Source organism: Vicugna pacos, chromosome 13, assembly GCF_048564905.1.
Source record: "Vicugna pacos chromosome 13, VicPac4, whole genome shotgun sequence".
Lineage (NCBI taxonomy): Eukaryota > Metazoa > Chordata > Mammalia > Artiodactyla > Camelidae > Vicugna > Vicugna pacos.
In genome coordinates this window covers 34515509-34543002 of record NC_132999.1, presented here as the reverse complement: position 1 = coordinate 34543002, position 27494 = coordinate 34515509, and the positions used below count along the sequence as shown (strand labels likewise).

At 44.3% G+C, this 27494-nt stretch overlaps 4 protein-coding genes across 11 annotated transcripts in view; 1 reads left to right on the top strand and 3 right to left on the bottom strand.

Annotated features, from left to right (window-relative positions):
* Positions 1–498, bottom strand: part of TESK2 (testis associated actin remodelling kinase 2) — a 105396-nt gene extending 104898 nt beyond the window's left edge. For all 3 annotated transcript variants that reach the window (XM_072974541.1, XM_006200414.3, XM_031684189.2), the window contains exon 1: positions 178–498. The gene's annotated coding sequence lies outside the window, so the exon portion shown is untranslated. The remainder of the gene's footprint in view (positions 1–177) is intronic.
* On the top strand, positions 14–11176 carry MMACHC (metabolism of cobalamin associated C). 3 transcript variants are annotated; one of them, XM_072974551.1, is made up of 7 exons: positions 14–146; positions 2720–2863; positions 4712–4802; positions 4993–5092; positions 8764–8958; positions 9653–9805; positions 10288–11176. In XM_072974551.1, the coding sequence occupies exons 5-7, from the start codon at positions 8854–8856 to the stop codon at positions 10699–10701; spliced, it is 672 nt and encodes a 223-aa protein (XP_072830652.1). In that variant the 5' UTR covers positions 14–146; positions 2720–2863; positions 4712–4802; positions 4993–5092; positions 8764–8853; the 3' UTR covers positions 10702–11176. The 3 variants fall into 3 exon arrangements, with proteins under 3 accessions (XP_072830652.1, XP_072830653.1, XP_006200475.1); XM_072974552.1 differs by lacking the exon at positions 14–146 and adding an exon at positions 663–741; XM_006200413.4 differs by lacking the exons at positions 14–146; positions 2720–2863; positions 4712–4802; positions 4993–5092 and adding an exon at positions 6834–6970.
* CCDC163 (CCDC163 homolog) lies at positions 3203–6625 on the bottom strand. 4 transcript variants are annotated; one of them, XM_015236106.3, is made up of 9 exons: positions 6490–6625; positions 6130–6246; positions 6016–6049; positions 5647–5837; positions 5466–5547; positions 5116–5302; positions 4935–5002; positions 4572–4639; positions 3203–3496 (listed from the first exon to the last, which is right to left on the bottom strand). In XM_015236106.3, exons 2-9 carry the CDS (start codon positions 6205–6207, stop codon positions 3389–3391), a joined length of 816 nt encoding a protein of 271 aa, XP_015091592.1. In that variant the 5' UTR covers positions 6208–6246; positions 6490–6625; the 3' UTR covers positions 3203–3388. The 4 variants fall into 4 exon arrangements, with proteins under 4 accessions (XP_015091592.1, XP_031540062.1, XP_031540064.1 ...); XM_031684205.2 differs by lacking the exon at positions 6490–6625 and adding an exon at positions 3736–3863 and having other exon boundaries at positions 3386–3496; positions 6130–6395; XM_031684202.2 differs by lacking the exon at positions 6490–6625 and having other exon boundaries at positions 6130–6395.
* Positions 11177–11802: 626 nt separating the features above from the next.
* On the bottom strand, positions 11803–21769 carry PRDX1 (peroxiredoxin 1). The gene is made up of 6 exons (XM_006200420.4): positions 21628–21769; positions 19848–19964; positions 17905–18058; positions 17415–17537; positions 16951–17081; positions 11803–12146 (listed from the first exon to the last, which is right to left on the bottom strand). The coding sequence occupies exons 2-6, from the start codon at positions 19951–19953 to the stop codon at positions 12064–12066; spliced, it is 597 nt and encodes a 198-aa protein (XP_006200482.1). The 5' UTR covers positions 19954–19964; positions 21628–21769; the 3' UTR covers positions 11803–12063.
* Between the last annotated feature and the right edge of the window lie 5725 nt (positions 21770–27494).

Here is a 27494-nt window from a genome sequence, read left to right as displayed (position 1 = left end):
AGTGAAAAGAGAAGGGGAAAGTGTCAAGGAGTGTCCCCAGCTGCTGAGAAGGGGACCTCCGGGAAACGAAGGGGTCCCGCCGGTGCTAAGAGACCCGAGCGCCAATGCTCCGGAGCCCAGGCGGGTAACAGCGGCGCGCGCCCCAGGTTTGTGCCCCACGCGCTCTCTTGGCGTTACCTGAGGCGGGACTGAGCAGCCAGAGGGGTGCCAGCGCGGGCGGGAGGGGGAGACCGAGGCAAAGAGGGAGCATAGTAGCCCTCACAGCTCGGAGGTGGCAGCCGCTCTTAGCCTGCGGAGGCGGTGGGGGTCCCTCGCACAGAAGCCGGCGACTCGGCGGGGCCAGCGGCGGCGGAAAACGAGGAGGCTATTGCCATGACCCCGCAGTGGGGGCCGCTCCCCCCGCCTGCTCGGCAGGGCAAGGAGGATGATCCGGCGGGCGAGCCAGACGGGGCAGCTGAAAGCGCCGCTGGGCTCCCCGGCCGCGAGCCACTGAAACGCCTGCCCTGCGGGGCAGGGGAACTCGGGGCGGGGCTTCCCCGGCCACGCCCCTCTTCTCAAGCCCTCCCTCAGAACAGCCAATCAATCGTCAATCCTTGAAAAACGAGTTAGTGAAATTGCCCAATTAGCATTAGGAATACCACGTGGTATGAGGGTGGGCACAATGGGCGTTCAGAAAAGCCAATCGTCAACCATAGGCGCCAACTCTAGAGGATGAAGGGAACCAATAGGAAGGAAGTGGAGGTAAAAACAGAAGAGGCAGTGTGTGGGAAAGGCGGAACCAAGGGCGGAACCAAGGAGGAGGGAATACACCTGGGGGAAACCCAAGTCCAGGAGCCTCTTAGAGGGCGGGACAGTAAACACAAAATGGACCAATCAAAATGTCAAACATATAAGTGCTTGGTAATTGATAAAGCCAACAGAAAATGGATTCGGCTGGCACGGCTTTTAGGTTGGTGAAGATATAGCTGGGTAAGGACAGTTCGAGTAAGCAAAAGCCGTATGAACGCAGAGTCCGACAGGATCTCAGTATAGTGTAGGGGGGAAACTGATAACGTTAAACAATTATTAGCGACTTGAGATAGTAAGACCAAGAGGCAGAAATGCTGAGGGAGCAATTCATCTAGATTAAGAGATTCGATTTGGTAAAGGCTTCCTAGAGGAGGTAACACTTGAGCTGGCTTGAAAAAAGGGTAGGGAATAAGAATTCTATTCAACTGTTGAACGGGCACATATTTCCTCATGTTTTCTCTATGCCTAGACCTCAGGCACTCATAATCTCATGCCTGAGTAGACTGGAACAGGACTAGAGTTTCCAGCGCAAGAGCAGATAAAGAAACAGTGGAATATGGGCCTTCCTGCAACAGCACTCCCTGAGATAGAGACCTCTTTCCTGATATTTTTAGACTTGCCTCCTATTGGAAGGGTCTTGACAGATGAGTGGGATTTGAATAGTTGGAGTATAGGTGGTGTGCATTCTTGGTGACAATGAAGTTTAAGAAAGACGTGTGGTCGGAGATAAGAATGGAGAGAAAACAGGTTAAATGTGGGTTGAGCTTATAGATTAAACTTGTCCTTTCTTTCTATGCTATGAGAATTACCAGAGAGGTTCTTGAGCAGGAGAATAGCCGTAACAGGACACTGTTTTAGGAGGATTAATTGGGAGTTCACAGGATCTCTGAGGGAGAAAAGAGATCACTATAGCCCAGTCCTCTTGGCCCAAAGCCTTTTATCATTCTCCTGGCAACAAGTCATGTGCTGCCACCTGGTGACAATTCAAATACCGTTGTCCCCATTACTTTTTTTTTTTCCACATTGCTTCTTAATGTTTCTGTTGTTGGAGCCCTGGCACCCTTGCAAAGCTGTCTTCCACAGAGCCTGATGCAAAGTAGTTAATAAATAGCAATTTACTGGTAGCAAGTAGATTAAATAATGTCATTATGCCAGATATATCACTTACCCAGTGAAAGTTGTAAAAGACAAGGGTTGCTTTCACATGCTTCAGCAAGATGAGCCTTGATGGGAAGTTTTTGGTTTTGTTGTTTTGAACAGGTTCTGTTTGACCCAGATCTGATCTCTTCCATTCCACTCTCAGCAATCTCCCTAATGCTGGAGGGAAAGAACGCCTGAGGACTGCCTTATAGCCATTCAGATGTCAAAGGCACACTCCTTATGATCTGTCTGCTAGTTAGGCCAGGGCCTTAAATGTACCCCTAACAGCAAGTAGTTTTTGCCCTACTCATCTCAGCCCTTTATTAATGCTTTCATTTCAGGTAACTATCTCCACTTCCCAGCCAGACTAAGTGGTGGGACCTTTACAGGAGCCCACAATACGTATTAGCTCAGGACAATTACATACCAGAACTGCTGTGTATTATGCTCAATAAACATCCACTTGGTGGATAAATGGCATTATTTTGGGGCTATATTTAACAGTGGAAGAGACCTCATGAGGCCTCAGTGAGATGCTGCTGCTTCTAGGGAAATCCTGGTCTGCACTGTCCAGAACGCAAAGGAAAAAGTAAAGCTTCCCTTAGTCTACCTAGGAAGATACACTTTCCAGACAGCAACCAAGTGGTGGAAGGATCAGAACCAAGAGCCACAACATTTTTAAAAAATTTAATATGATAGGAAATAGTGCATAACTCCTAGTAAGAATCAGTATTGAATCATAAAATGTCTTTTGTTTCAGTTAACAAATACATACATGTATTTTTACTAGGCTACAATGTAAAATGTATTTCTTACTGGAAGTCACAGTTTAAAAATCCTGAAACCCACTGGATTAGAGGCACAGAGACTGAAAGAAGAGAGACCAGGAGGAGACTACTGCAGAAACGCAGGCTGGGCTGCTGAGGATGAAGAGGTATGGAAGAGCTAAAGTGAGCCTCAAGAGGAAAAAGCTGGAAAAAGGGAGAGGAAGGCTTCTATTGCCCAGGTCAAGGACCCACCAGAATGTCTTGCCCTACTCTGCATCCCCACAGCAGTACTGTCCCCAGAGCATTGTCCTATCTCATTCTACCCAACAGAATAGGAGCTCCAATCTCCTTCCAAGTTCCACAGAGTGCAAGGCTTGCACTCAGAAGATACAGCTATAAATGGCATTGAATTTGGATTTCAGAGACATAAGTGGCAGGAACAGTCGGGTAACAGGAGGAAGAAAAGGAACAGCTGAGTCCCATGTGGGTACTGAAAACACATCAGGGAGGGTTAAGCCATTTTATTGCAGTTAGTGGGTAGGGATGAGCAGGCAGTGACAAGCCTCATAAGGAAGGGCAGATACAAGCTAGATCAAGAAGGGGAAGGCAGGGGACCCAGAAACAGGACCTTGGAGGGGAAGGTGAGCAGAGAAGACTTCATCTTGCTACTCTTATGAGTCCTTACAGGTCACTCAGGAGCATCTTGGGGCCCTTAAAGAATAGGTCCTCCTGCTCAAGGCTCTGGGCCTGGAGCTGAAAGCTGCTGGGCTCCAGATTAGAAAGGGTGCACTTCTGGAGATCTAAGGAGAAAGGAAAAAGAAAACAAACCATCAGCAAGCACTGTGATACATGCAGACCTGGCCTTGGGCCCTGATGAGGAGGGACATACAGGCCAGACTTGGGATAAGGAGCAACAGAGGTTGATGGATTCATAAAGGAAGAGACAGAGACTCTGTTCTACCTAGTGTCAAAAAATTAGGCAGCTAGCATTCAGGCACCATTCAGAATCAGCTTCCCTCGATGCCTGCCTTACACCCACCTAGCTTCCTTAAAAGTTCCCAGCTACTGTTACTGTCCAGAAGACTGGCTTCAGAGCTAGATGAAGAAAGAGACAAGGCGAAGGTGGTAGCCACGAGCAGCTTAGATTGGAGGACATGAATGGAATTCCTGCAAAGGGAAACAGAATTAGAGGTAGAGACGGTGATGATGTGTCAAGGGGGCCCTCCCAGCACAGAACTTGCTCCTTCCTGAGGCCAGTCTCCTCCCCCTTTATCTTCCAAATTTATAGAGATAACTCTGTCACTCTGGGTCAAGTAAAAAATGCCCAGTACTGCCCACATGGACTGTAACCAGATACTTATACCACCCCTACCAGACCATGTCAAATCTAAGATACCTGAACTTCGGTCCCCAAGGCTTGGTCTCTGTGGAACAAATCCCTTCCATTGCCACAAGCACCCACACGCCCTGACCTGAGGAGGTCATGCTCCCCCCGGGCATCCTGGACCTCTGTTCTGACAGCCTCCAGGGTGTGATTTTTGCCCTCTTGGCCACTTTGCAGCTGATCCAACATCTGCCAGACCACGGGCCCAAGTAGGATCAAACCTCTCCCTTTCCAGGAGGAGCCCCCAACCCCACAATTAGCCTCTTCAGCACACCTGAAACCCTCATATGGGCAAGGACAGTTTCTCATGGCCTGGAGCAGAGGGCTTGGGAAGAAAAGCTTTGGAGGGAGGTGAAGTCAGCACAGGGAAAAGAGGGAAAGAGATAGGGGTAAGAGAAGGTATCCTGGTCTGCCTGCAGAACAGGATAGACAGAGAGAGGAAGAGGCCTCCAATATGAGATATAAACAGATAGGTCCGATCCTGGTCCTACCTTCCAGCTGCGGGCCTGAGCTTGCCGCCCCTCAGTCATCTGTTTCAGCAGCAGCTCCTGGTGCTGGCCTGCAGGTGAGAGAAAATGTAAGAGGGCTGTTCTCCAACTCCTTTCCTTCTCTCTCCCTGCCTCATACCCAGCCTGGTGCTGAAAACTGGGACAGAAGCATTCTTATCCAGCTGTTGAGAAGTTTCCAAGCTGACTGGGGAGACTAGACTCACACCATGAGAGGTAAGGCAAAACACCTGGCTAGATTTCTAAGTAGCTCAAGCAGTCAGAGCTATGGCCACTTATTAGGAAAGCAAGTAAAGTTTCCAGAAAAGGGGACAGGTGAATTCATACCCACTCCAAACTTTTACTCACTCAGCTGGTCCCGCAGCAACTTCAGTTCCTCACGAATAATCTCTGACTCCTCCCACAGCAGTTGCCGCCTGCAGGAATGACAGCAATGTCATTCTAAAGCCAATTGATGAGCCCAGAGGAGGCTACCAAAGTACCAAGAATTCAGAGGCCTGAAAAAGGTGAGATTTTGCCCATCACTTACTCATTCTGCACCTCATGGTGAAGGCCACTGGTAGCACTGCCCTTTCCTGGTCCTGTTTGTACTTGGGCTCGGGCATGTTCCTGCACCTGGCTTCGAAGGCCCTGCAGTTCCCTTCTCAACTCCTCCAAGCGTTGCTCCAGGAGAAGGGCCCTTTGCTCTGGGCCCCCCTGCAGCAACCTTAGTGATGCTGTAGTGGGACAAGTTGGGGATCAGCTCCTCTAAGAACTTCACACATGAGCCTTGAGACTCCACTTGCAAATTAAGACACAAGCACACACACAAGAGGAGTGCAACAAAATGTGTGCACACATATGAGGCTGTGTATATGAAGAAAAGAACTGACCAGATACCTTCCAGGGCGTAGATCTGGTACTTCTGCTGCTCTCGCTCTTCCAGCAGACCCTGCACAGCCTGCTTCAGTGCCTCAGTCACCTAACCAGGCAGAAAAACCACATGAGCTACTGTGTAAGAGGCTTCCCCTGGTATCCTTGTCTCACGCATACATAACACACCTAAGATTCCATGCCTCACCTGAGCCTGAGATTGAAGCTGAGATCGAAGTATAGTAACTTCATCCCAGAGAGAAGATGCACTGTGGGCCTCAGCCCAGCTCAGCCTCTCTGGGACAATGGGAGTCTCTAGAACCCAAGGTTGTTGAGCTTGGACTCCTGACTGGGGAGAAAAGTGACGAGGGGAAATCCAGGTCCCAGCCAGATCTCCTGCTGGAGTAAGTAAGGGACAAGTGCAAAATCTGTTAGAGGGTCGGGGGACACATAAGTTTGTTCAGGAAAGGAACACGTTGGAATTTGTAAGTAACAGTGGATGGCAGAGGCACTGGAAAAGTGCAGATTCTCAAGAGAAAAGGCTGGGAGGTAGGTAGAAAACGAGACAATAACTTACCTGAGGTGGAGACCCCAAGGGGATATAGACGCTGCTGCAAAAGAAAAGTGCACAGGCCAATGAGTTCTGAGAGTCCCTTAATCCACACTCCCGCAAAACCAGGCGTCCCCTCACCTTAATCCTAGCCACATTTCCGTCAGTAGCATAGAGAAGCGCGTCGAGCTGCTCAGACCAGCTCCAGCTCCTACTCATAGCCTGCAGCAGGGGTCTGGCTCCCCTTTCTTTCCCAACCTGACACCAGAGGCACAGCCCAGGAAAAGCCACGTCAGAGCGAAAGAGGTGAGTGGGGATGCAATACTAAAGGTAATATCAGACTAAAACGTGCCTCTGTGATTAAGTCAGAGGAGCGACCTTCTTGGGGAACTAGGGGAAAAACGAGATATCTTGATATGCAGATATCATGTGGGAGTTGAAGGTGCCGAATCTTGGTGAAGGCCTCCCCAGATACACGACAATGGCGCCATCACACCAAACCTGTGCCAGCGACTACTGCCGCCTCCCGGTTCAAACTTTACGGCAGGCCGAGAAAGCCTGACTTCGGACTGGCCTCCGCCGCGCCACCTGGGAAACTGAGTTCGCCTCTTGTGGAGACAACCGGCAATGGAGGCTGCCGAACTAAGTTTCCCTGCAAGCAACAAGCGCATTCACACCCCACCGTGAAGCTTGCCGGGAAACCGAGTCTCTGATTTCGTAGTGGCTGTCTCTAAGGACCAAATAAACTACATATCCCAGGACGCATCGTGCAGAGCCAACCCTGTCCCGCTGCCGCTCCCAGTATTTCTTGGGAAATGGAGTCCAAACTATCTGGAAGTTTAACGACCCGAGTTATCCTTGAGACTCCATTCCCCAGCAGGCTCAGCGTGTAGCGTGCGCTATGGAGCCTCAAGTCGCAGAGCTGAAACAGAAGATCGAGGACACGTTGTGCCCTTTCGGCTTCGAGGTTTACCCCTTCCAGGTTGGTTTATCCCTCCTGCGGTGCTAGGACGAAGTGTATGACTGACCTCGGTGCCACCGGCGTGAGGTCCAGGAGTCTTCTGATCTTTCCCGAGCTTTTCTGGCCCCGTATCCATTTGACCTAGCGGGACAGAGTGTCAGCGGGCGCTTGGGTTTAAAGGGTAGAGAAGCAGTCTGTAGCACGTTTGTCCTTTTACCCTTATGTAATGCCAGATTGATGAATGGGAGACACCATATGATCCAGTAACCTTGTGGCTTTGTCACCTACATAATTTACAAAAAGAAAGGGACCCCTGGGGGCCAAAGTCACTTTGGAAGCTTCTCGAAGGAGTTAGGAGAGGGCAAGATCTGGAAGGTTTACATGGCTAGAACTTGGGTCCTCTGATGAGGCAAGGGCATTCCTGGTGTTGAACAAGCAAACAATTTGCTGGTTTGTTCCATCTACCAGCAGAAGTATACATTCATGATGTTGCCAATCACCAGTGCTGGGCTGGGTATAGAAACTATGCACCTGACTGATATCTCAACCTACACTTGTTCACATAGGTTCATTTCCCCCATATCCAGTGCCCCCTTCACTGAGCCCTGTGCATACACACAAAGCTAAATCAACTCAGCTTCAGCCTTTTGCCTGATGCTTAAGAGTCAGCCCACTCCCACTCCTTCCACCAAGTGGCTCACAGCAGTGCTGGGAGAGGATATAGAGGAAGAGGTAGGTTGTGTCTAGCTTGAGAGAGGCTTCTGCAAAAATGGGGTTGAGCTATATATGAAAAGGGAGATTGGAAGGAAGGAGGGTTATGTACATCCCAGATCTCAGAAATAGCTTGAGTAAAGGTGTGGTGGTAGTAGTGGTGTATGGCAGGTATGGGGGAGAGTGGGGATACCTATCTGGTGCAATCAGGTAGACCTGGGTAGTGGAAGCTATGGTGTTGATCACTGCCATCAACAGCCCTGCCAGTCATCCTAGGCTCCTACTTCTCTCACCTCCCCAGCCCTACATCCAGTCAGCCACTGAGATCTTTAGGAATCTGTCTCTGAAATCTCCCAAATCCATTCCCTTCCATTTGGCCAATCTGTGCTCTGGTTCAGGCCACTAATTCTCACTTGGATTACTGCAGTAACCTCCTTGCTGTCACTTTGTCTGCATTTCATCCTCCACTCTATATCCAGATTGATCTTTCTAAAACTGATCATGTCAGTTTACTTCTTAAATTTTCAATGGCTAGCCCCTCATTGTCACCCCATATTCCTAAAATTGATAATTCAAAGCCAGTCACAATCTTACTCCTACTGATCTCTCTAGCCTTCTCTCCTTTTGCTCCCCTCTATAGATCCTTCACTTCTATCAAACTAGACAATTTGCTATTCTCCAACTATGCCTTGTACTTTTTCCTTTGTTTATACTGTAACCTACCATATTCTCCCTCCCCATGTTGGCCTGTCAGTTTCGTTCCCAGTTTTCAAACCTTAGCTTAAAAAAATTTTTTTAAAAACACCTTTCTAATTTCAGATGACTTTATCTGGCCCTGTCACTGCACTAATCAGAATATAATCACTTTCTTTTTGTTCTTAGTTATTTATGAATTCTCTGCCTCTCTAGTCTGAATTCCCTGTCAGATTCAGATGAGTCCCCCATAAACACCCATCATACAGCATCAGTAGAATTTCATTGATTGAGAGAATAAGATGGAGGCTGGGCAAGATGCATGAGGCCTTGAATGCCAGGCTAAGGTATGGGCCTGACTAAGGCATAAGGTGGCCTTTTGTGTGGCCTGAATATTCTCTCTGTTCCAGGTGGCATGGTACAATGCACTTCTGCCTCCAGCCTTCCATCTGCCCCTGCCAGGACCTACCCTGGCCTTCCTGGTACTCAGCACACCCGCCATGTTTGACCGGGCCCTCAAGCCCTTCCTGCAGAGCTGCCACCTCCAACCACTGACTGACCCTGTGGACCAGTGTGTGGCCTACCACCTGAGCCGTGTTAAAGAGGTGAGCAAGGCTATATCCTCCATCACCTTCCAAGCCTGCAGCTGCTTCCAGCTCCTCCAAGCTCAATGCAGGACCTGTCTAGGAGCCACTTCCAGGCAGATCCTAAAGCCAGTCTTGACATCGAATCTCTCTTAATTCTGCTTTCTCACCCACGGTTCGGCCACCCTCTCTAGCAGCCCCCTAGGTCTGAAATCCATTTCACTGCCCTTCACTGATGAGCAAGTATATAAACATCAGATGAGACTTTGCTTGGCCTCCAAGTGAAATAAGAATAAGCCCAGCATCCCCTATGCACCTGTCTTTGCCCTAGACCTGGAAGCTCTATGCTGTCTTTGGGGCCTTTGAGAACAGAACAGTATTCCACCACACACTTAACATGTACACATACATACACTGGGTCTCCCCAGAACTGGGCCATGTCTTCCTCCAGACTGGGTCTCTGGAGGGCAGAGCCAAGGCACCCCTCATAAAAGGTTTCTGAGCAAGACCTTGTGTACTTCCCTTCAAACATGGGCCCTCCTTAACAGAATATCATTTTCACATTGGAGCCCCCATCACCACTCCCAAGTTTAAGGTCATGTTTTCCCTTCAAACATGCCTTCTGAGGGAAGGACAATGTTTATACAGCTTAAGGCTGTTGACATGGTAATGGCTCCTCTCTTGCTAAAAGCCTCCATCTTGTCCTCTATCCCAGAGCCTCCCAGAGCTGCAGATAGAAGTCATCGCTGACTACGAGGTACACCCCAACCGGCGCCCCAAGATTCTGGCCCAGACAGCAGCCCATGTGGCAGGGGCTGCTTACTACTACCAACGACAGGATGTGGAGGCTGACCCCTGGGGGACCCAGGTCAGAGGACAAGTGTGATTGAATAGGGGCTGAGAGAGAAATGAAATGAAAATCCCTCCAGATTTCAGGTCCCATTCTTCCAAGTCCCGAGTAAAGGAGTTGGTGGGCATAATCCAAGACATAGGGGCACTGTGCCAGGGGTCCAGTTCCACATGCTTTCTGGTACCTACCTGCGGGCACATTGGGTCAGAGAACTAGTCTATTCTTAGTCGATGTTACAGAATGGAGGGGCAGAGCCTTGATTAGACCAGTGGTGAGACTGGGAAGGTGAGGCTTGTCTTAAGGAAACTTTCCTTGTGGTGAGTTCATGAAAAAGGTTGTTCAGAAGGAATAGGGGAGATCAAGCAAAGATTGACAGAGGCTCACATGCAGAATCAGTGCCTGTTGAGAAATAAGTGAACAAGCGTAACTTGTAGTGATAGTAGTTGGATTTGGTACCAAGGTGACCTCCATGACCTTGCTTTTCTTTACCCTCTCCCCAGCGCATATCAGGTGTGTGCATACACCCTCGATTTGGGGGCTGGTTTGCCATTCGAGGGGTGGTGCTGCTGCCAGGAATAGAGGTGCCGGATCTGCCACCCAGAAAGCCCCTCGACTGTGTACCTTCAAGAGCTGACCGCATCACCCTGCTTGAACGGTTCAATTTCCATTGGCGTGACTGGACTTACCGGGATGTTGTGACACCTCAAGAGCGCTACTCCGAAGAGCAGAAGGCCTACTTTTCCACCCCACCTGCCCAACGCCTGGCCTTACTGGGCTTGACCCAGCCCTCAGAAGAGCCTGGTTCTACATTGCCTGTGCGTCACTTTACCACACTCATACCCAAGAAACCTCAGAATCCCAGCAGAGCCTGGCTCGGCCCCCAGGTCTCACCACCTGCATCCCCTGGCCCATGATATCCGATATCCTCCTCCATTTTGGGATCCTTATGACACTGTCACCTGCTGGAACTTACTTGGCTTTGGTAAGGCAAAAAGTTTTATTTTGGGTACAAGATAATTATTTTTGATAAAAAAAAGAGATCTCCCATCAAGATATAACAAGGCTCAAAGAAGTTTGATCAAAAGACCAAAGCAGATCCAGACTTCCCACCTGCCTTGGAACATGGGAATACTGCCTGTTACCATTTCTCTGCAGTGCTCCAATATGCTATTTGTTACACAGCTTAAGGAGCAACTATCCTCTAAATAATGGTACCTGCCCCAGAGGGTTGTTGTGATTTGAATATGAAATAGTGCCTGGCTTGTAGTAAACCCTTACTGAAGGCCCTGGGAATCCTGAACTGCTTGCTGTTCATAGGTCTTGCTTGTCCTGTGTGGAAGGGTGGGTAGGCTGGGGTAGTGCTAAATAAATGTAAATGTTACAGAAGGATCCTGAGTTCTGAATCTGTCCTAGCCTCAAGGGCCCAGGGGGAATCCACCTTCACCCTACCCTCTGTCAAGACAATGCGATGAATGAGGACAAGAACTACCCTTAAATCAAGGTTAGAAACCCAGGGAAGCAAGTTAAGTGCTCAGCACTGTACTTTTGACATGGAAAGCCCTACCCTGTGAACACTAGCCCTTGTCTCCTCCTCCTTCCCCTTCAGTTACATCCAAAGGTACTGGATGAGTACTGCACTAACTGATCTTTGATAGGACCAGTCCAGGTATTTCTCAGAGGCCAAGCTCCAGGTCTTCATACAGCCCTCCCAGTAGTGTAAAGGTAAATGTCAGTAATCTCCTGGGGTCTTTATCTGCAAAGCCCTTAGCACAAATTGCAGTGCCTTGGTTAATACTGTAGCAGGCCTTGCTCTTCTCCAGATACAGTGAAATGAAATGTTAACTTGGTTCAGGTCTATTCCCTGTGTTTACCTGCATTTCCCCTCAATATAATTTCCTGATTCTGAGGCAGCTCTCATGCCTCATCTTTCCCCTGAAGAGGGAAAGCAAATAGTAAATTCTTCTTAAAATCAAAAGCTAATATGCCCCCCTCAACAAAATGAAGAATCAACAAGGTCTCAGTTAAAGTTTAATAGAAACTACAGAAGATCAAAAGCCATGTCCTACTACTGTACACATCAGTTAGTGTGCCTCATAATAAAGCTCAGGCCATTCCCTCCAGAGGAAGAAAGGCTGACCTCCCCAACCTCTGCAGGAAAGGCCTGTCCTGTCCCACACCACATCTGCGCTGAGTGAAAGGTCCTATGTTTTAAGCATGACAATAGTACAAAGGTTTTGTCGTCCACTGCAGACTGGCCTAAAATGGCCCAGTGTTCACTACTGCTTAGAAAAATATTCTTTGCTCTTCTGGACATCAGGCTTGATGGTATCACTGCCAGGCTTCCAGCCTGCCGGGCACACTGCAAGAGAAAAGGGAACTAATTAATAACTTTATGAGTGGTGAGCTCCACCTTCCCATGGACAACTGGATGCCTTAAAAACCAAATCGAAGCCCTAAAGAGCTTCAACATTCAGGCACCAGGAAGCCTACCCTACAGTGTCCGAGATCATTCAGCCTTTTAGTACAAGATTAACTATAAATATGTAATTTAATCCTCACCACAGCCCTAATTACTATACCTAATTTCTTCATGCAGCAACTGAAATTTAAAGAAATTTTAAGTAACAGCTTCAACTTTATGCTTTGTTCTAAAAATAATCTGTCCAGGGAATAGAGGGGAAAACATAAATAAAAATCTGTCTAAAGCATATATGGTAAAATAAAGATTTGTTAACAGTAGATAGGTAAACAGGTATTCATATGTTCTATGTAATTTTACGTATGCTTGAAAAATGAGCTTAAATGCTCTTCAAATAGATAGTGCTGGGACAGCTGGATTTCCATGTGCAAAAGAATGAAACTAGACACCTATTCACACCATACACACAAAATTAAACTCATAAATGAGTCAGCAACCTAAATATAAGAACTAAAACCATAAACTCTTTGAAGGAAATGGTGGTCAAACTTCATGACCTTGGATTTGGAAATGAATTCTCAGATATGATACTGAAAGCACAAGCAGTAGTGTAAAAAAAAAAAACCCACAGACAAGATAAATTGGACCTGATCAAAATTTAAAAATTTGTAAATCAAAGGACATTATTAAGAGAGTGAAGACCCACAGAATGGGAGGAAATATTACAAATCTTATCTGATAAGGGTTAATAGCCAAAATTAAAATCTAGAACTGCCACAACTCAACAAAAAGATAACCCAATTCAAAAACAGATAAAGGACTTGAATAGACATTTCTCCCAAGGAGATAAATAAATGTGAATACATGAAAATATGCTATCACTAGTCATAAAGAATATGCAAACCAAAACCACAATGAGATACCACTTCACACCCACTAGGATAGCTATTGTTTAAAAAAAAGATGGGAAAAGTAAATATTGGCAAGGATGCAAAGAACCTTTGGTACTGCTGGAGAATGTAAAATGGTGCAGAAGCTGTGGAAACAATTTGACTATTCCTCAGGAATCTAAACAGAATTACCAGGTGATTCTACTACTATGTATATACCCAAAATAACTGGAAACAAAGATTCAGACATCTGCTCACCAGTATTTTGGCAACATTATTCACAACAGCCAAAAGGTAGAAACAATCCTGTATCTGTTAACGGATGGATACACAAAGATATGGTATATATACACAATTATTAGTCAAACTTAAAATTTTAAGAATGAAGTTCTGATACATACTAGAGCCTGGATGAACTTTGAGAACCTTGAAAACATTACACTAAGTCAAAGAAACCAGACACAAATGGACAAATACTGTTGATTTCACTTACGTGAAATATCTACAATAGTCAAAATCACAGACAGAAAGTAGAACAGAAGTTACCAAAGACAAGAGGGAGAAGAGAATGGTGAGTTATTGCTTCATGGTTACTGCCTCTTTGGAATTATGATAGTCTGAGAAACAGTGGTGATCAGTGCACAACACCGTCAATGTATTAAATGCCACTGGATTGTACACTTAAAATGGTAAATTATATCATACATATAACCACAATAAAATTGATTTAAAAAAACTTAAGTGATTTGTCCCCATACCTAAGAAAAAAATAAGCTGAAAAATAACAAAGCTAACACTGTGTAAACCCTAACACTAAGCCGCTTTTTCCCTCTAACAGCCCTTCAGAGATCTGTAGGCAGCAAGCAGTCTGTTTTCTCTGTGTTCCTTAACTCTGCCAAATTGGACTGCCTGCAATACAAAGGGATAGGACATCCACAGAAAGCCTTGCTTGTTTCACTAAGTAACTGCCTTCTACACCTTGGTAAGCAAATGGTCCAAGTTTGAATCTTTCACAGTTATGCAGAAAAGCATAGCCTTCAGTCTTTCCAACAATTCTGCACTAGCAATGCTCCTTGGGCAAACCTGAGGAAAGTGAGGCAAGGGAAACAATCTCTGATTTTCCACTCCATTTGCCGTTTTTCTGGGAGACATGTAGTCACCAAAGTCCAGTAATGGAGCAGCAAAAGCCTCACTTGCTCAAGCGAGAGGGGAAGCCCCTTTTAGTTCATGGATGTCACAGCCTGATGTCAGAGACTGCAACCAGGAACAAGGTATGGACAGAATAAACACTAAATGACAATCCCAGCTGCTTTGCTTTTCCTTAAATATCCATTTGCTTGTTACACAGTCACTGGCTTGAGTGGCACCAAAGGTTAGTCCTAAGGATAAACAAGCTGCAAAGAACAAAGAGCAGCATAAAAGTAGAGACCAGACCAGAACCACCCAGTAGTTGGCCAACAGGTACTAACAGGGAGACAAAAAGATTCCTCTTAGAAGAAAACAAAGCTTTAGAATAGCCCAATTATAAATCAAGACACCAAGATAATAGCAATAATGAACCATAAAGAATCTGGACTTTGACAACTTAGTCCCCTTAGTATTAAGGCCTCTTGGCACTTAGGACCGCACAAGTAATTAATAAGAGGACAAAGAGATCCACACTTGGATGTTTCATTCATACCCAACAGTGTTGGTTTTTCAGAATCAGTATGGAGCCCAGCAGAACTGGCTGAGTCCCACATTTACCAGCTTTCAAGTGCAGCTGAAGCACCATGATGATTCTCCAGAGTCATGGTAACCTCAATATGTGATAACCTCTCCAACACAGAAGGTCCTAAAAAATGACTTAGCATTTTAATTACCTAAAAAGGAAGGCTTTGAGTATGGATCTTAGTTCCTACATTAACTGAATACATGTTGTGTTTAGGTACTAGTTTATTGGTCCTTAAAAATAGGAAATGTAGGATATACAAATATCAAGTCATTACGTTGTCCACCTGAAACTAATATGCCAATTACATCTCAATTTAAAAAAATAGGAATGTAGGGCTACTTGTCAAATAAACAATACATGCAAACACTTCATAAAGAGTGCTTGGTATTCATAGGCTCTCAAATGGTAACTATCATTATAAGCCAAAAAACGCTGCATAAGGAAACTATGCCTGTTCTAGCGGGATGGGAAGCAGACCAACAGAATCTGAAGAAGCAAGCTTCAGTCATGAAAGCTTCAGTTCAAGAGTCTGGCCTACATGCAAAGTCCTAGGAAAGTCTAACAAAGGGCCAACTTTGCCACTCCCTGGCTGCTTCCATCTTTGTGCTGAATCTCATTCCCCACCAGGGGGCAGTCTCAGTAGCTGTCCTCAATCCACCAGCGTAAAGCCTACACCTGTTCCTGTGAACAGTGCCTTCTGATCAGTGCTCACTGATTCCCATTATCTATTATCAGCCTTCCACTCTAGCCATGCTAGCGCTTTTGGGTATTCCAAACACACACTAGTCCAGACTCTTAACTTCCACCTCCTTTAACTCCCAAGATCAGAACTGAAATGAGTTTTAGACGGCTAGTCTGAACTACCTATCTTCTAAAGAAAATGAAATGTAGTAAGACAAGAAATTTGTCCAAGTTCACCCGGGCACTTGATATCAGTAGCATATGATCACAGCTATCTTATCCTCAATTATATTAAACTGGGGTGGGGTTCAAGATCCCCTTCACCAGTACTCGCAGCAGTCTGAGGAGCTGAATTCTTTAAACTAACTCTTAGTTGGGATAAGGCTGTCTCATTCCAGCAACAACTACACTGGGCAGTGGTGGAGAGCTGTCAAAAAGCTACACTCATAAAGCTACACTCAAAGGGTGAGATCAAGCAGTTCAGGACTTCAGCAAAACACTGCAATGAGAATATATACAAAGAGAAGTACTAGTACTAGAGCAATAAGGACAGTTTAGCAAATGCTAGATAAAAACCTAAGTCTCCTCAGTCATGTTTAGATGTTACAAGGACAGACTCACAAAAACATTATCTCTGATCCTGAAGCTTCTCTTTTTTGGGGGTAGGAGGGGGGTAATTAGGTTTATTTATTTATTTTTTATTTTTTTAAATGGAGGTACTGAGGATTGAACCCAGGACCTTGTACATGCTAAGCACACACTCTACTACTGAGCTACATTCCCCTCCCATTCTGAAACTTCTAATGAAGAACACTGACATTTTATCTCAAACCCTTTAGCCCTAACCCCTCCTCCTTAAAAAAATTTGTTAAATATTTATGCAATTTTGTATTTGGTGACTATAATTCTTACAAATACAACAACCACATTGCATAACAGAATGGATTTTTAAAAAATAGAAAAGTATTCGCTGTATCTTCTTATTGTGTTTGGGTAAGTTTTCTTAGTCCTATTTTTATTTTCCAAATTTCAAAACTGGTCATTCATTACCTGTTTTTAAAAACCCCAATATAACAAATATGGTCTACTGGGATTAAGCTCTTCTCCCAGAAAACAGCATGCTTTATTTATTTCTAGATGTGATTCTCAACCTTCTGTTTTGCCTTTATACACCTCTTGAGATCCTCCTACACTCCACACTCCTTTAATAAGTTGAATCTGCAGCAGTGAGTGATTTTTAAATGAGCACGGCAAAGCTGGGAATATGCAGTTGGAACAAAAAGCCTTTATATTCTCCTCCCCAAGCTTTTCCATTACCCCACCCCCACAACCTGCTATAATCCAGACTGAAATTTCTTAAAGAGACATAATCATCCTTTTCTTATCTGGTAGACTTTGTTCCTACCATCTTTCCCATCCAACCATTCTGCTGTCCTGTCACCAGGCAGATGTGGCTTACCTTCCCCGTGTTTGTCAGTAAACTGGAAGGCCTGAACTAGTCTCAGTGTCTCATCCACAGAGCGGCCGACAGGGAGGTCATTTATGGTGATCTGTCGAAGGATCCCTTTATCATCAATAATAAAAAGTCCCCTGGAAAGAAAATATTTAAAAGTTTGAGGGAGAGGCAATACAGTTTTAGAAATTACTTCATTAGAATAGAGAAGAAATGGAAATAAATGGGCTGGTCTCCTGCACTTGCTCTTGCCTCCTTCTTAGGCTGTGTAAAGAATGAAATGAGACCATCATGCCCTACAACTTAAACTTACAGTGATGTATATCAGTTATTTCTCTATGAAACAGGAAAAAAAAGAATGAAATGAGAAAGTAATTTCTACAGATGAGGGCTCGACCTTTCAAAATAAAGGCCTTCAGCAATCAGATTAATTCTCCTGATGAATGTAAGCTCCCCCAGCAGGTATATACCTGAATGAGATGCCTTCATCAGCCTTTAAGACCCCATAGTCCTGAGCTATGGTGCGCTTGGGGTCTGATACCAAGGGAATGTTCATGGGTCCCAATCCTCCTTGTTTCTTGGGTGTGTTGATCCTACAGCAAAAAGCATACAAACAACCACATTCAAACACTTATGTAGGCAGCGAAAGCATTAACTGTATCTACTCCTTTCCCTTTTCAACATTCCTAATCTAACTCCCAAAAAAACTGCAAACTTTTTCCAGCAGTAAAGTAAATGACTGAGAATAGTTAAGGTCACCAGGGTGCACTGAGCTGCAACACAAGCAGCCTTTCCTCTGCTGCCAGGTAATAAGAGAGCAACTAGAAGAAGTCAGAGCCCTTGCACTCCTTCCATGAGGAGTCCGAAGGCAATACTTTGGAAAGTCTATTGCCAAAGCCTCCAAGTTCCAGTTGCTACTTAGCTTAAAAGTCCATATGCCAAATGGACCAAGAGATTTACCATGCCAGGTGACAGAAGTGAGAATCCACAGAAGCACCAATCACTTGGCAGTTGAGCTTCTTAAATTCTTCTGCTCTATCACTGAAAGCAATGATCTCCGTGGGGCACACAAAGGTGAAGTCAAGAGGGTAAAAGAAGAACACAACATATTTTCCTGGAAAAAAAAAAAACAGCCGCAGGTTAGCCTTTGAAACAGACTTCCTTGCTTTATAAAGAATGAAAACCTCAAGACATTCCCTATGAAAAGGAGCCTTTTTAAGTTGATTTAAGACAACAATTGTTAAAATGCCAAGATGCTCAACATAGATGTCTCCTAGCAGCTACTTTCAGAACTTTCTGTACAAGAAAAAGTTCCTTACAATTTCATGCTTTATCTGCTTACCTCCAACTACAGAATAAACACTGTTCAGTCTAATTTTGATCTTCTCTGGATGGTTAAAATTAGTACAAACACCAAGTTCTCCAAAGGAGAAAACCAAAAGCAAGGATGCAATTATCTGCTGGATAGTCTAATGCAAATGCTTACAATTAGTGCCCAGAAAAAGCTGAAATGCTGGGTTCTCTGCTGGAAGGCAACGAGAGCAGTAAGAGGAAATCAGAGCCTTTGCACTTCTCTCACAATGAAACACAATAATGGGATAAGTAAGGTTTAAGTGATAACCTAAATTACCACAAACATGTTTCAAACAAGCCTGACAGGATGAGCAAAGAAAAACTTTATAAAGCTGTTCCTCAAACTTATGGTTACCAGAAGGTAAAGGGGGTGTGAGGGGATAAATAGGGAGCTTGAAGTTTGCAGATTCTGCTATATATAAAATAAACAAGTTTCTACTGTATAGCTCAGGGAACTATATCCAATATTTTGTACTAGCCTATAATGAAAAAGAATATGAAAATGAATATATGACTGAAACATGCTTGACAACATTGTAAACTGCACCTCAATAAAAAATTTTTACATAATACAAATTAAAAAAAAAAGCCGTTGCTTTTGACATTCTCTCTGAAAGCCAAAATCACTATAAACTCACTCATCTAAACAACATTCCCCATAGGGCTACGACTAACAAGCTTCAGCAGGTCAAGCTCCAGAAGGCACAGAGCAACTCTTCCTAAACCTCATGCCTTTACCCTTGGGCCAGGGTCACCTCCCTAGGGTGCTACTTACATTGTTTGCCAGGAGCTTCCCTCCATAGGGCCCCACTTACCTGCTCTCATTCCAACCAATAAGAGTGTTAAGAAACCTAGTGACATGTTCTACCCAAAAGCTGAGTCTAGGAACTGATTGCTACACTACTAAGAAAGATACATTTGACACCTGAATTTTAGGTTTGCATTCTAAGGAATCTGTATTTTCAATTGTCCCAGAAGACCTGGCTGCTCCAGGATGGCAAAGTTAAAAAAGAACGTCATTAGAACTTGCCAGGTGTCTACATGAAACTGTAAAAGAAAGGAGAGTTGTTCCAACTGTGACATCAACTCTTCCCCAGGGGCAAAATAGTCAAGGCAATGTACCTACGCCCTCTGCCTAATAATACAGCAACTGTGAAATACACATTTCATAAACTCAACAGGCAGTGTCACAGCTCCAAAGACTTGAGTTCTGAGACTTTAAATTGTTGAAAGCCTCTTAAAACAAGATAATGAGAATACCTCCAAAGATATAATTGAAGAGCAATACTGAGAAGATAATCAAGATAATATGTCCAGGCATAATGGAGCATGTGCTTTCTCTAGCAGTCTGGACTTAGGATATCTACCCTATGATCACTGATGATAATCTCCACTTCAATTCAATAAGGCAACGGACTCTTACCCTGGGACCTAGGATATAAAAAATCATTTACAATTAAACACAACAAGAGATACAAAAATTGAACAAGCCATCCCTAGATTGTAATATAATTCCACGTTAATGAACCTTAAATAATAATTACCCTTACCTTTGTAGTCAGATAAGCTGATATCTTTGAACTGACCATCTGGCATAACAGCTGTTGCTTTGAAGTGGGGGGCACGGTGCCCAATTTTGGCGTTTCCTGAAGACATATTGCTATCAGCTGGAAGAGATAAGAAGAAATGAATTAGAAACAAACCTTACTTTTCTAGATTACCAGCAACCTTCATCTACTTATAGAGACTTAGCTGTAGAACAATAAAGGAATTGTCCAGTGGCCTTGAATATACATTAATTCTTATACTAGAATAAAAAGCATGAGCTGAGCTTCCCAACTTTTCAAACAAAAATATTACACCTTTGTATCTCAGCTCATTTCCATTTTAAAATGGCAATTTCTTTATAAATTGAATCAAACGCTTACTTTTTCTGAACCATCATTTGTGCAACTGCATTTTCTCCTGTATTTTCATTATGCATAAGCACAGAGAGAGAGGGAGGGTGGAAACTCAAACCTGAATCCAAATGCACAATGCCACAAACACTGAGCACCTGACTCGTAGCCACGTTGCCCTTTTGCTAGACTGCGCCTCCAGCTGCCTTCAGAATGTGGGAAGCACAGTGACCTTTCTCCAGGTAGATTTGCCCAAAACAGCACACTCTAAAGCCAATCCAACTTTTTTAAGAAAGAAGACCAAGATTATGGCTTCTGCTCAATTTTAAACTTAAGGTGTTGTTTTTAAGACCCAGAAGTCCTTTCAGAAAAGGGTTTCTGACACCTCAGGTCCAAGATCCTGGGGCAACATTAAGTATAACAAGAGTCGGTTTATTGCTAAAAAGCAATGTTACACTGAATTAATCCAGGTCAACACCAAGACGAGAAGATTCAACTCAGTAAACCATCGGTTTGAAAGCCCAAGTAGCTATTTTTTCAAGCCCCAAAGTTTTTGGTTCACGATACCACAACCAAAAGAAACCTTCTGAGCATCAATTGTCAAAAACTTTACCGCTTAACACCTTCAATAACAAACAAAAAAACAGCCAGTAAGACACAAAGCAACTTGGCAACCAAACATAGGATGTGACCCTGACATAAACGGCATTCTTGTTCAAACCTGTTCTTCCAGGGGGCCCCCACGTCCTCAACCAATGAGGGAAGGGCTACTGGACTTCCAGCCGCTTTGTCCCTCTCAGGAAATCTCCCCTTGAACTTCCCTGGAGAAAGCCACACCCTCAAGGCCCTTACAGGTGCCCTCCTGCCACTCACATCATCGCCCCACCCTAGCAATTCAAAGCACCAGCAGAAAAAAGAGCAGTCTTCACTGAGGTAATTTAGTATCACACAAACCCCATTCTGCAGACGGAAAAACAGTATCTAGTCAAGGCTCCACAGTCGGTCACGGCTCAGGACCGGCAACAACCTTTTCCCCTACTACACGATGGACGGGTAGCCTCAGTTTCTGATCAGTTTCCAGATTCATTCCGTAAGCTTCCCTAACCCGCACGCCGGGCAAGAGACTTAACCCAGGAGACGCCACCAGCAACCACCCGCCCCGACGCCAGGCCACCCGAGGAGCGCCCTCTACTAGGGTCGTCGAGGGAACAGGATACTCAAGCCGCCGTTAACCCGGGGTTCAACCAGCTCCCGCACCCACAAGGAGATCCCACGTGAGGGTTCGCCTGACTTCTCTCCGGCCGCCCAGCCGCTTTCTCTGTCAGAGCATCGCCAGTTGAACCGGGCGGGACCCGAAGAGGAGAAGAAAAATGCGACGATTGGGGTATGGGGTCGCTTCGGCCCGCGGAGGCCTCACTGCCCACATACTCACCAGCTCCTACAAAGAAACCACCAAGGCCAGTCAGGAAGACGACGCGCGAAGCACGCGCCGGGCGCTGCCTTTATAGCCTGTAAGGCTCTCGCGAGAGTTAGAGCGGGCCGGGGGTGCGGGAGGGGGAGGGCGAAGGGGGATCCAGCCCCTGCACCACCGGGACCTGACGCTCCCCGGCTCGATGACTCAGCGCTTTCCCTCGCTGGGGGCGGGCTCGGGCGCGAAGAGTACCAATCCCCCTCCCCACTGCCGACGGTTGAGGTGCGAGCGCAATGCTTTTGATCACTTACAAACCTGAAAACGTCGGTTAATCCAGGATTTCTGCGGGGGCGAGGGGCACCTGTGCGCCTTGCACTTAAGGCCAGGGTAAGGGTCCTTGCTGCTGCCCACGGAGGACCACGTCAAACCAAGCCCTGAGAACGATCTATCCAACTATTCTCAAGTATTCTGCCCGGATTCTCACAGCCTCTGCTCTAGTGCTGATCCTCATTAACCCTCATTGTTTTCATAGCCTCTGTAATTGTTCAGAAGGATGGCAGAGTTGCTGCTTTCCATTTCCCGCCCATGCCTTCCACTGCGGCTGGAGGGAATCTTTATGAAATCTGATCGTGTCACTCACCCACTCCTCTGATTTATGGTTCAAAAAAATGGAGGCTCTCTATTTCTGAGTTAAAAATCCTCGCTGACATTTTATGTGTGCCTTCAGGCAAGAGTCTTAATCCATTAGCCTTACTTTTCTCACCTGTAAAATGGGAATACTATTAATTCTTTGATGAGATCATCTCTGTAGCTTATTTCAGCACAGTACCTAGTTCTTAGACAAGTGTTAGCTATTTTATTATTATTATTATTATTATTATTATTATTATTATTATTATTATTATTATTATTATTATTATTCCTTGCTCCTTTATTGAAACACCGAGAACAGCATGTAGCTGTTTCAGGCCTTCAGGCTCTTGTTCAAGCATGAAGATCCTTTTCCTCCTAGTTGGCCTGGAGAAAATGTCTTTGAAGACTCAGCTGAAGCATTTCTGAAACTGTTCTTGCACTCATCCCAAGAATTGACTATTCCCTCGTTTGTGTCCAAACAGTAACCTGTATTGCCAAATGGCCTGTGTAATAAAACAATGACCTGCATAGCCAGAAGAACTTTTAAGCTGCTTTATTCATCTGTATGATTCCCTTTCTTTGTTAGACTGACCTGCTGGAGGGTAAGGTTTGGGTCCTATCCATCTCTGTGTCACAACATCCCAAGTCACAACATAGCACCTGATACAAAATAGGAGTGTTTAATATATAGTGTTGCGTCCCCCTTTCTGCCCCCAAACCCCACTATCCTCCTAACTCCCTTGGACCTTATAGCAGGATAAGAAATAGAGAAGTGCTGTGTCATGCTGGCTGAGCATCTCAGAGTTTTTTGGTATTTATCATCATACCATGCAACAGTAATGATTTTTTAATGTTTTTTTCCTTCTCTGCCTGAGGCTGAAGAGTTATTTGGCCATTATTCATTTCCTTTTTGAGAAGTGAGTGAGACAGAGAAGTTCAGAGCCAAATAGTGGATGGTTATTGCTATAGGCAGGTTAAACCAACACACTGTTCTACTTCAGCCAAAAGAAAATTACCATTTATTATATTGACCATGTGCCAACCCAGGGCGTAGGCACTTGGATATTCATCTCATTTAAGAACCAAAAGAGTTATCCCGGCCCAGGGAAGTATTAACAACTGATCCTCACGGGAAATACAAAAAATTAAGTAGCCGGACAGTTCTGACAAGAGAAGAAATCTGATGAACATTTGTTATTTAAGTCAGTGATTGTGGAGTCTCTTTCCTCAGAAAACAGTAAAGATTTTGGAAATGGGGCCAGAGGTACTTTCTCCTTTATTCTTCCAGAGGACCTGGTGTATACTTTAACCTCTGTTTTTAACCATATCCCATTGTTTTGTCCTCACTTGTTCAGCAGTAGTCTGGGAAGGATTTTATCTATTTTATTCATATTTGTAGTACCAAAACCTAGTACACTAACTGGCCTATGAGATATGTTTAATTAATTTTGAAATGTATTGAAGATTTTTGAGATGTGGAGTTAACATATTTGAACTGTGTTTTAGGAAGATTACTCTAGCAGCTGTGTGATAGATGAATGTAATGACTGGGAGGCAAGAGGCAAAGAGACTAACTGGGAGGCTGCTGTAGTGGTCCAGACAAGAGAAATCTCAGAACTGTAATATGACATTGGCAGCAGGATGGGAAGAAGGAAAGAAAGGATATTTCTACAGGCTTTGGATTAATTGGATTTAGGGTGAGAGGAAAGAGGAATTTCAGTCTGTTCCCCTGGATTCATATCTTAGTGACATAGGAGTAATGTCATTCACCAGTGACATAGGAAACTTTGGAGAAGAAGGGTTTGAGGTTAAAAATAGTGATAAACATTTACTGTATAGTTTACATGTTTTATAGATAAGGTACCTGATGTCCAAAGAATTTAATTACCTGAAGTCACAGTTTATATGTGTGGAGCCAGATGCCATCCCAGGCAGCAGAGCCATCATGTTGCATAATACACATATGTAATTTTTATAATTGTGAATTGTGCCCCCCAAAGTTGTGCCTTACACAGATCTGGCCAGCCTGTATGACTCTGGAGTCTACCCTATAACTGACTACTCTCTTAAAGAAGAAGATAATCAGTTTGGTTTGAGACAAACAACTTTGAGGTGGAGGTATCCAGAGGTCACCTTTGGAGATGTAGATTTGAGAATCAGCAGCACAGAGGTTTAGTTACATATTTTTCATTGTTCTTCTATTTACAGGCAGCCTATACTCTGCTAGGTACCAGACATGCAAAGATGAATATAACACCATTTACTGAGGTGTTTTGAAGGATCACTAAAGAAGCTGAGGAGAAGAAAAGTGAGGAAATAGTTATAAACAGAAAACAGCAGAAAAAGTAGGAAGCAGTGTATTATGTTTGGGGAAATACAAAAAGTTGAATATAAGTAGAGTATAAATGCCAAAGACTAGAATGTAGAGACAACACAGGAATTGGCTATGATGTACCCCATAAAGTAGGCTGGGGAGTTTGAATTTTATCCCAGGGGGTAAAATTGAACATGGGAATATAGAAAGTAAGAGTTTTGAATAGGAGAATGACCACATCAGGTTATATTATGTATCATTCTGGCAGCTGCAGAGAGAATAGATTTAGGGGACCAAGAAGATATGGGCTAGGGAGATGAATAAAGAAGCTATTACCATGACTGAGGAAAAGAGGTCAAGAGTCTGAGTGAAGGCAATAGTGCCAAACACGGAGAAATGGGATTAGATGGCAAGTTTGCATGATCTTGGCATCAGATGTAAGAGGTAGAAGTCAAGGATGAGTGCCTGGGGAATTGGGTGAAGAGTGGTACAGTTCACAGAAATGTAGTGAAACAGATTTTGGAGGAGATAATTAGAGTCCACTTTGGGATATGTTGAATTTGGGATTCCAGGGAAGATGGCCAGGAGGAAGTTGCAAATGTGAAAATGATGCCAAGTCTAAACTTGTTCTGCTCGCCACATGACAGGGCAATAAATCGAGAGACAAGATGTTGGGGCAAAGAATAACGACTTTATTCAGAAAACCAGCAGACTGAGAAGATGGCAGACTAATGTTCTGGAGAACTATCTTCCCAAAGTCAGAATTTAGGCTCCTTTTGATTTGGGGAAAACAGATGCGGGCGTGAGGAGGGCTGTGTTCCAGGTCGCGCAGGAAAGAATTCAAGAGCGAGCCACAGGTTGAGTAAAGGTAGATTTATTTAGAGAGATAACACAGTGCATAGAGTGTAGGCTGTTTCAGAAGGCAAAAGAAAGGCCACGAGGTGTGGGGGTTGGGCTCTCAGGTTAGAGTGAAAGTTGAGACACACTCCATTGAGAGTCCAGGCAGTCTCCAAAGATGACGGAGCGAAAAAGGGGTGTGTTGCCAGTTTTGGGCTCATTGAAATCATTCCTTTGATATGCACCTAGCTATCTAGGGCTAGTATCCTGTCCTTTTACATTCTGAGTCCCCTCAGGCTGCAGGCTATCTGCTCGTCTTCACTGTGGGGGGGAGGGGGTGGCTGATGACTTTATGGCTTCAGCATTCTTTGTTTACTGATAATGGTTTGTGGTATTTTTCATTCACAGAACAAACAAAAAAGGAATGAGTTAATAAATCAATTGGTAATGTATAAGCTGCCACCTGTGAGATTTACCCAGTGAGTTTTCTCTAAAATTCTTTACATTTTTAAAAAAATCTGTTACTAAATTGCTGGTTGGTGAGGACTTTAGATGGAGCGTTGTTAAGAATTGCTTGGAGTCAGGGCAGCTACTGAAAAAAATGCTTGCATGAATCGTATTTTGTTCTATTTCTTAGAAATGAGGCCCTTACAATTTTTCTCTGTCCAATTCAAGTAAGCATGGCTATTTGCTGGGAAAAGCACTGGTTCCTAGCCTGAAAAGCACTGGTTCCTAGCCTGTTACCGAACACAAGTTCATGTGCCCGATGCAGTGAGACCTAACAAACTGAAACGTCAGAGTTTGGAGCAGAGAAAGGTTTATTGCAGGGTGGAGCAAGGTGAATGGTTGCCTTGTGCCCCTCAAAGCCCCAAACTCCCGGAAGGGTTTCAGCAAAGCATTTTTAAAGGCAAGGTAAGGGAGGGGCCTCCCAGGGTATGCGATCAGCTCGTGTGTAATTCTCTGATTGGTTGACGTTGAGGTAACAGGGCAGTTAACATTACCAATCCAACAGTACCTATATGTAAATTTTAAAATATATGAGCAGTAAAGAAAAAAAAATCTGTTAAGCCATGAAAGACATAGAAGAAACTTAAAAGGCATATTACTAAATGAAAGAAACCAGTCTGAAAAGGCTACGAACTGTACAATTTCAACCACATGATATTCTGGAAAGGCACAGCTACAGAAACAATAAAAAGATCGTGGTTTCCAGGGGTTTGGAGAGAGGGAGGGAGAGAGGAATGAATAGATGGAGCACAAGAGATTTTTAGGGCAATGAAATTATTCTGTATGATACTATAGTGGTGGCTACATGTCATTATGCATTTGTCAAAGCTCATAGAATGTACAACATCAAGAGTGAACCCTAATGTAAGCTATGGACTTTGGTTGATAATAATGTGCCCATGTTGGTTCATCGATTGTACCAAATATGCCACACTGATGAGGAATGTTGAGAGTAGGGGAGTATATATATGTGGGTGGGGAGGACTATGTTCGAACTCTGTACTTTTTGCTCAATTTTGTTGTGAACCTGAAACTGCTCTGAAAGAATAAAGTCAATTACAAAAAAAAAGGAGTTAAAAAAAAATTACCAATCCTTAGGCGTCAGAAGGTCTGGGGGCTATGTGGTCACGATCATCAAGTAGTTAATTTCTTCCATTTGGCAGTGGTTTTTAGCATCTGAAAAACTCAGGAAATAGGCCCGAGATATGCAGAGAGGAGCTACAGCAGAGGATATAGGGGAGGGAGTCTGTTCTAGGAAATCCCCTTATGGTCCTGCTTGGTTACAAGCCACAGCTTCAAAAGATTTATTCCCTCTGTCTATTATCTTAAAGTAATATTCTCAAACATAACTATGTTATGAGAGGAAAAATATTCTCGAGGATATTGGTCTGACTTATTCAATTTAATTATATAACTTTCTCTAATTTTATTTCTTTTTTTCATTCAGAATATTTCACATGATAAGTTGCCCCAGGATGCAATATTGAAAATAATTTAAAATGCTGTTTCATGAAAATATTTTCTTTGTTAATTGCTACCACCCTTGTTGTGATGAACAATTGCACGTTGAAGTAGAGAAGATTAGTTTCCTTCAAGT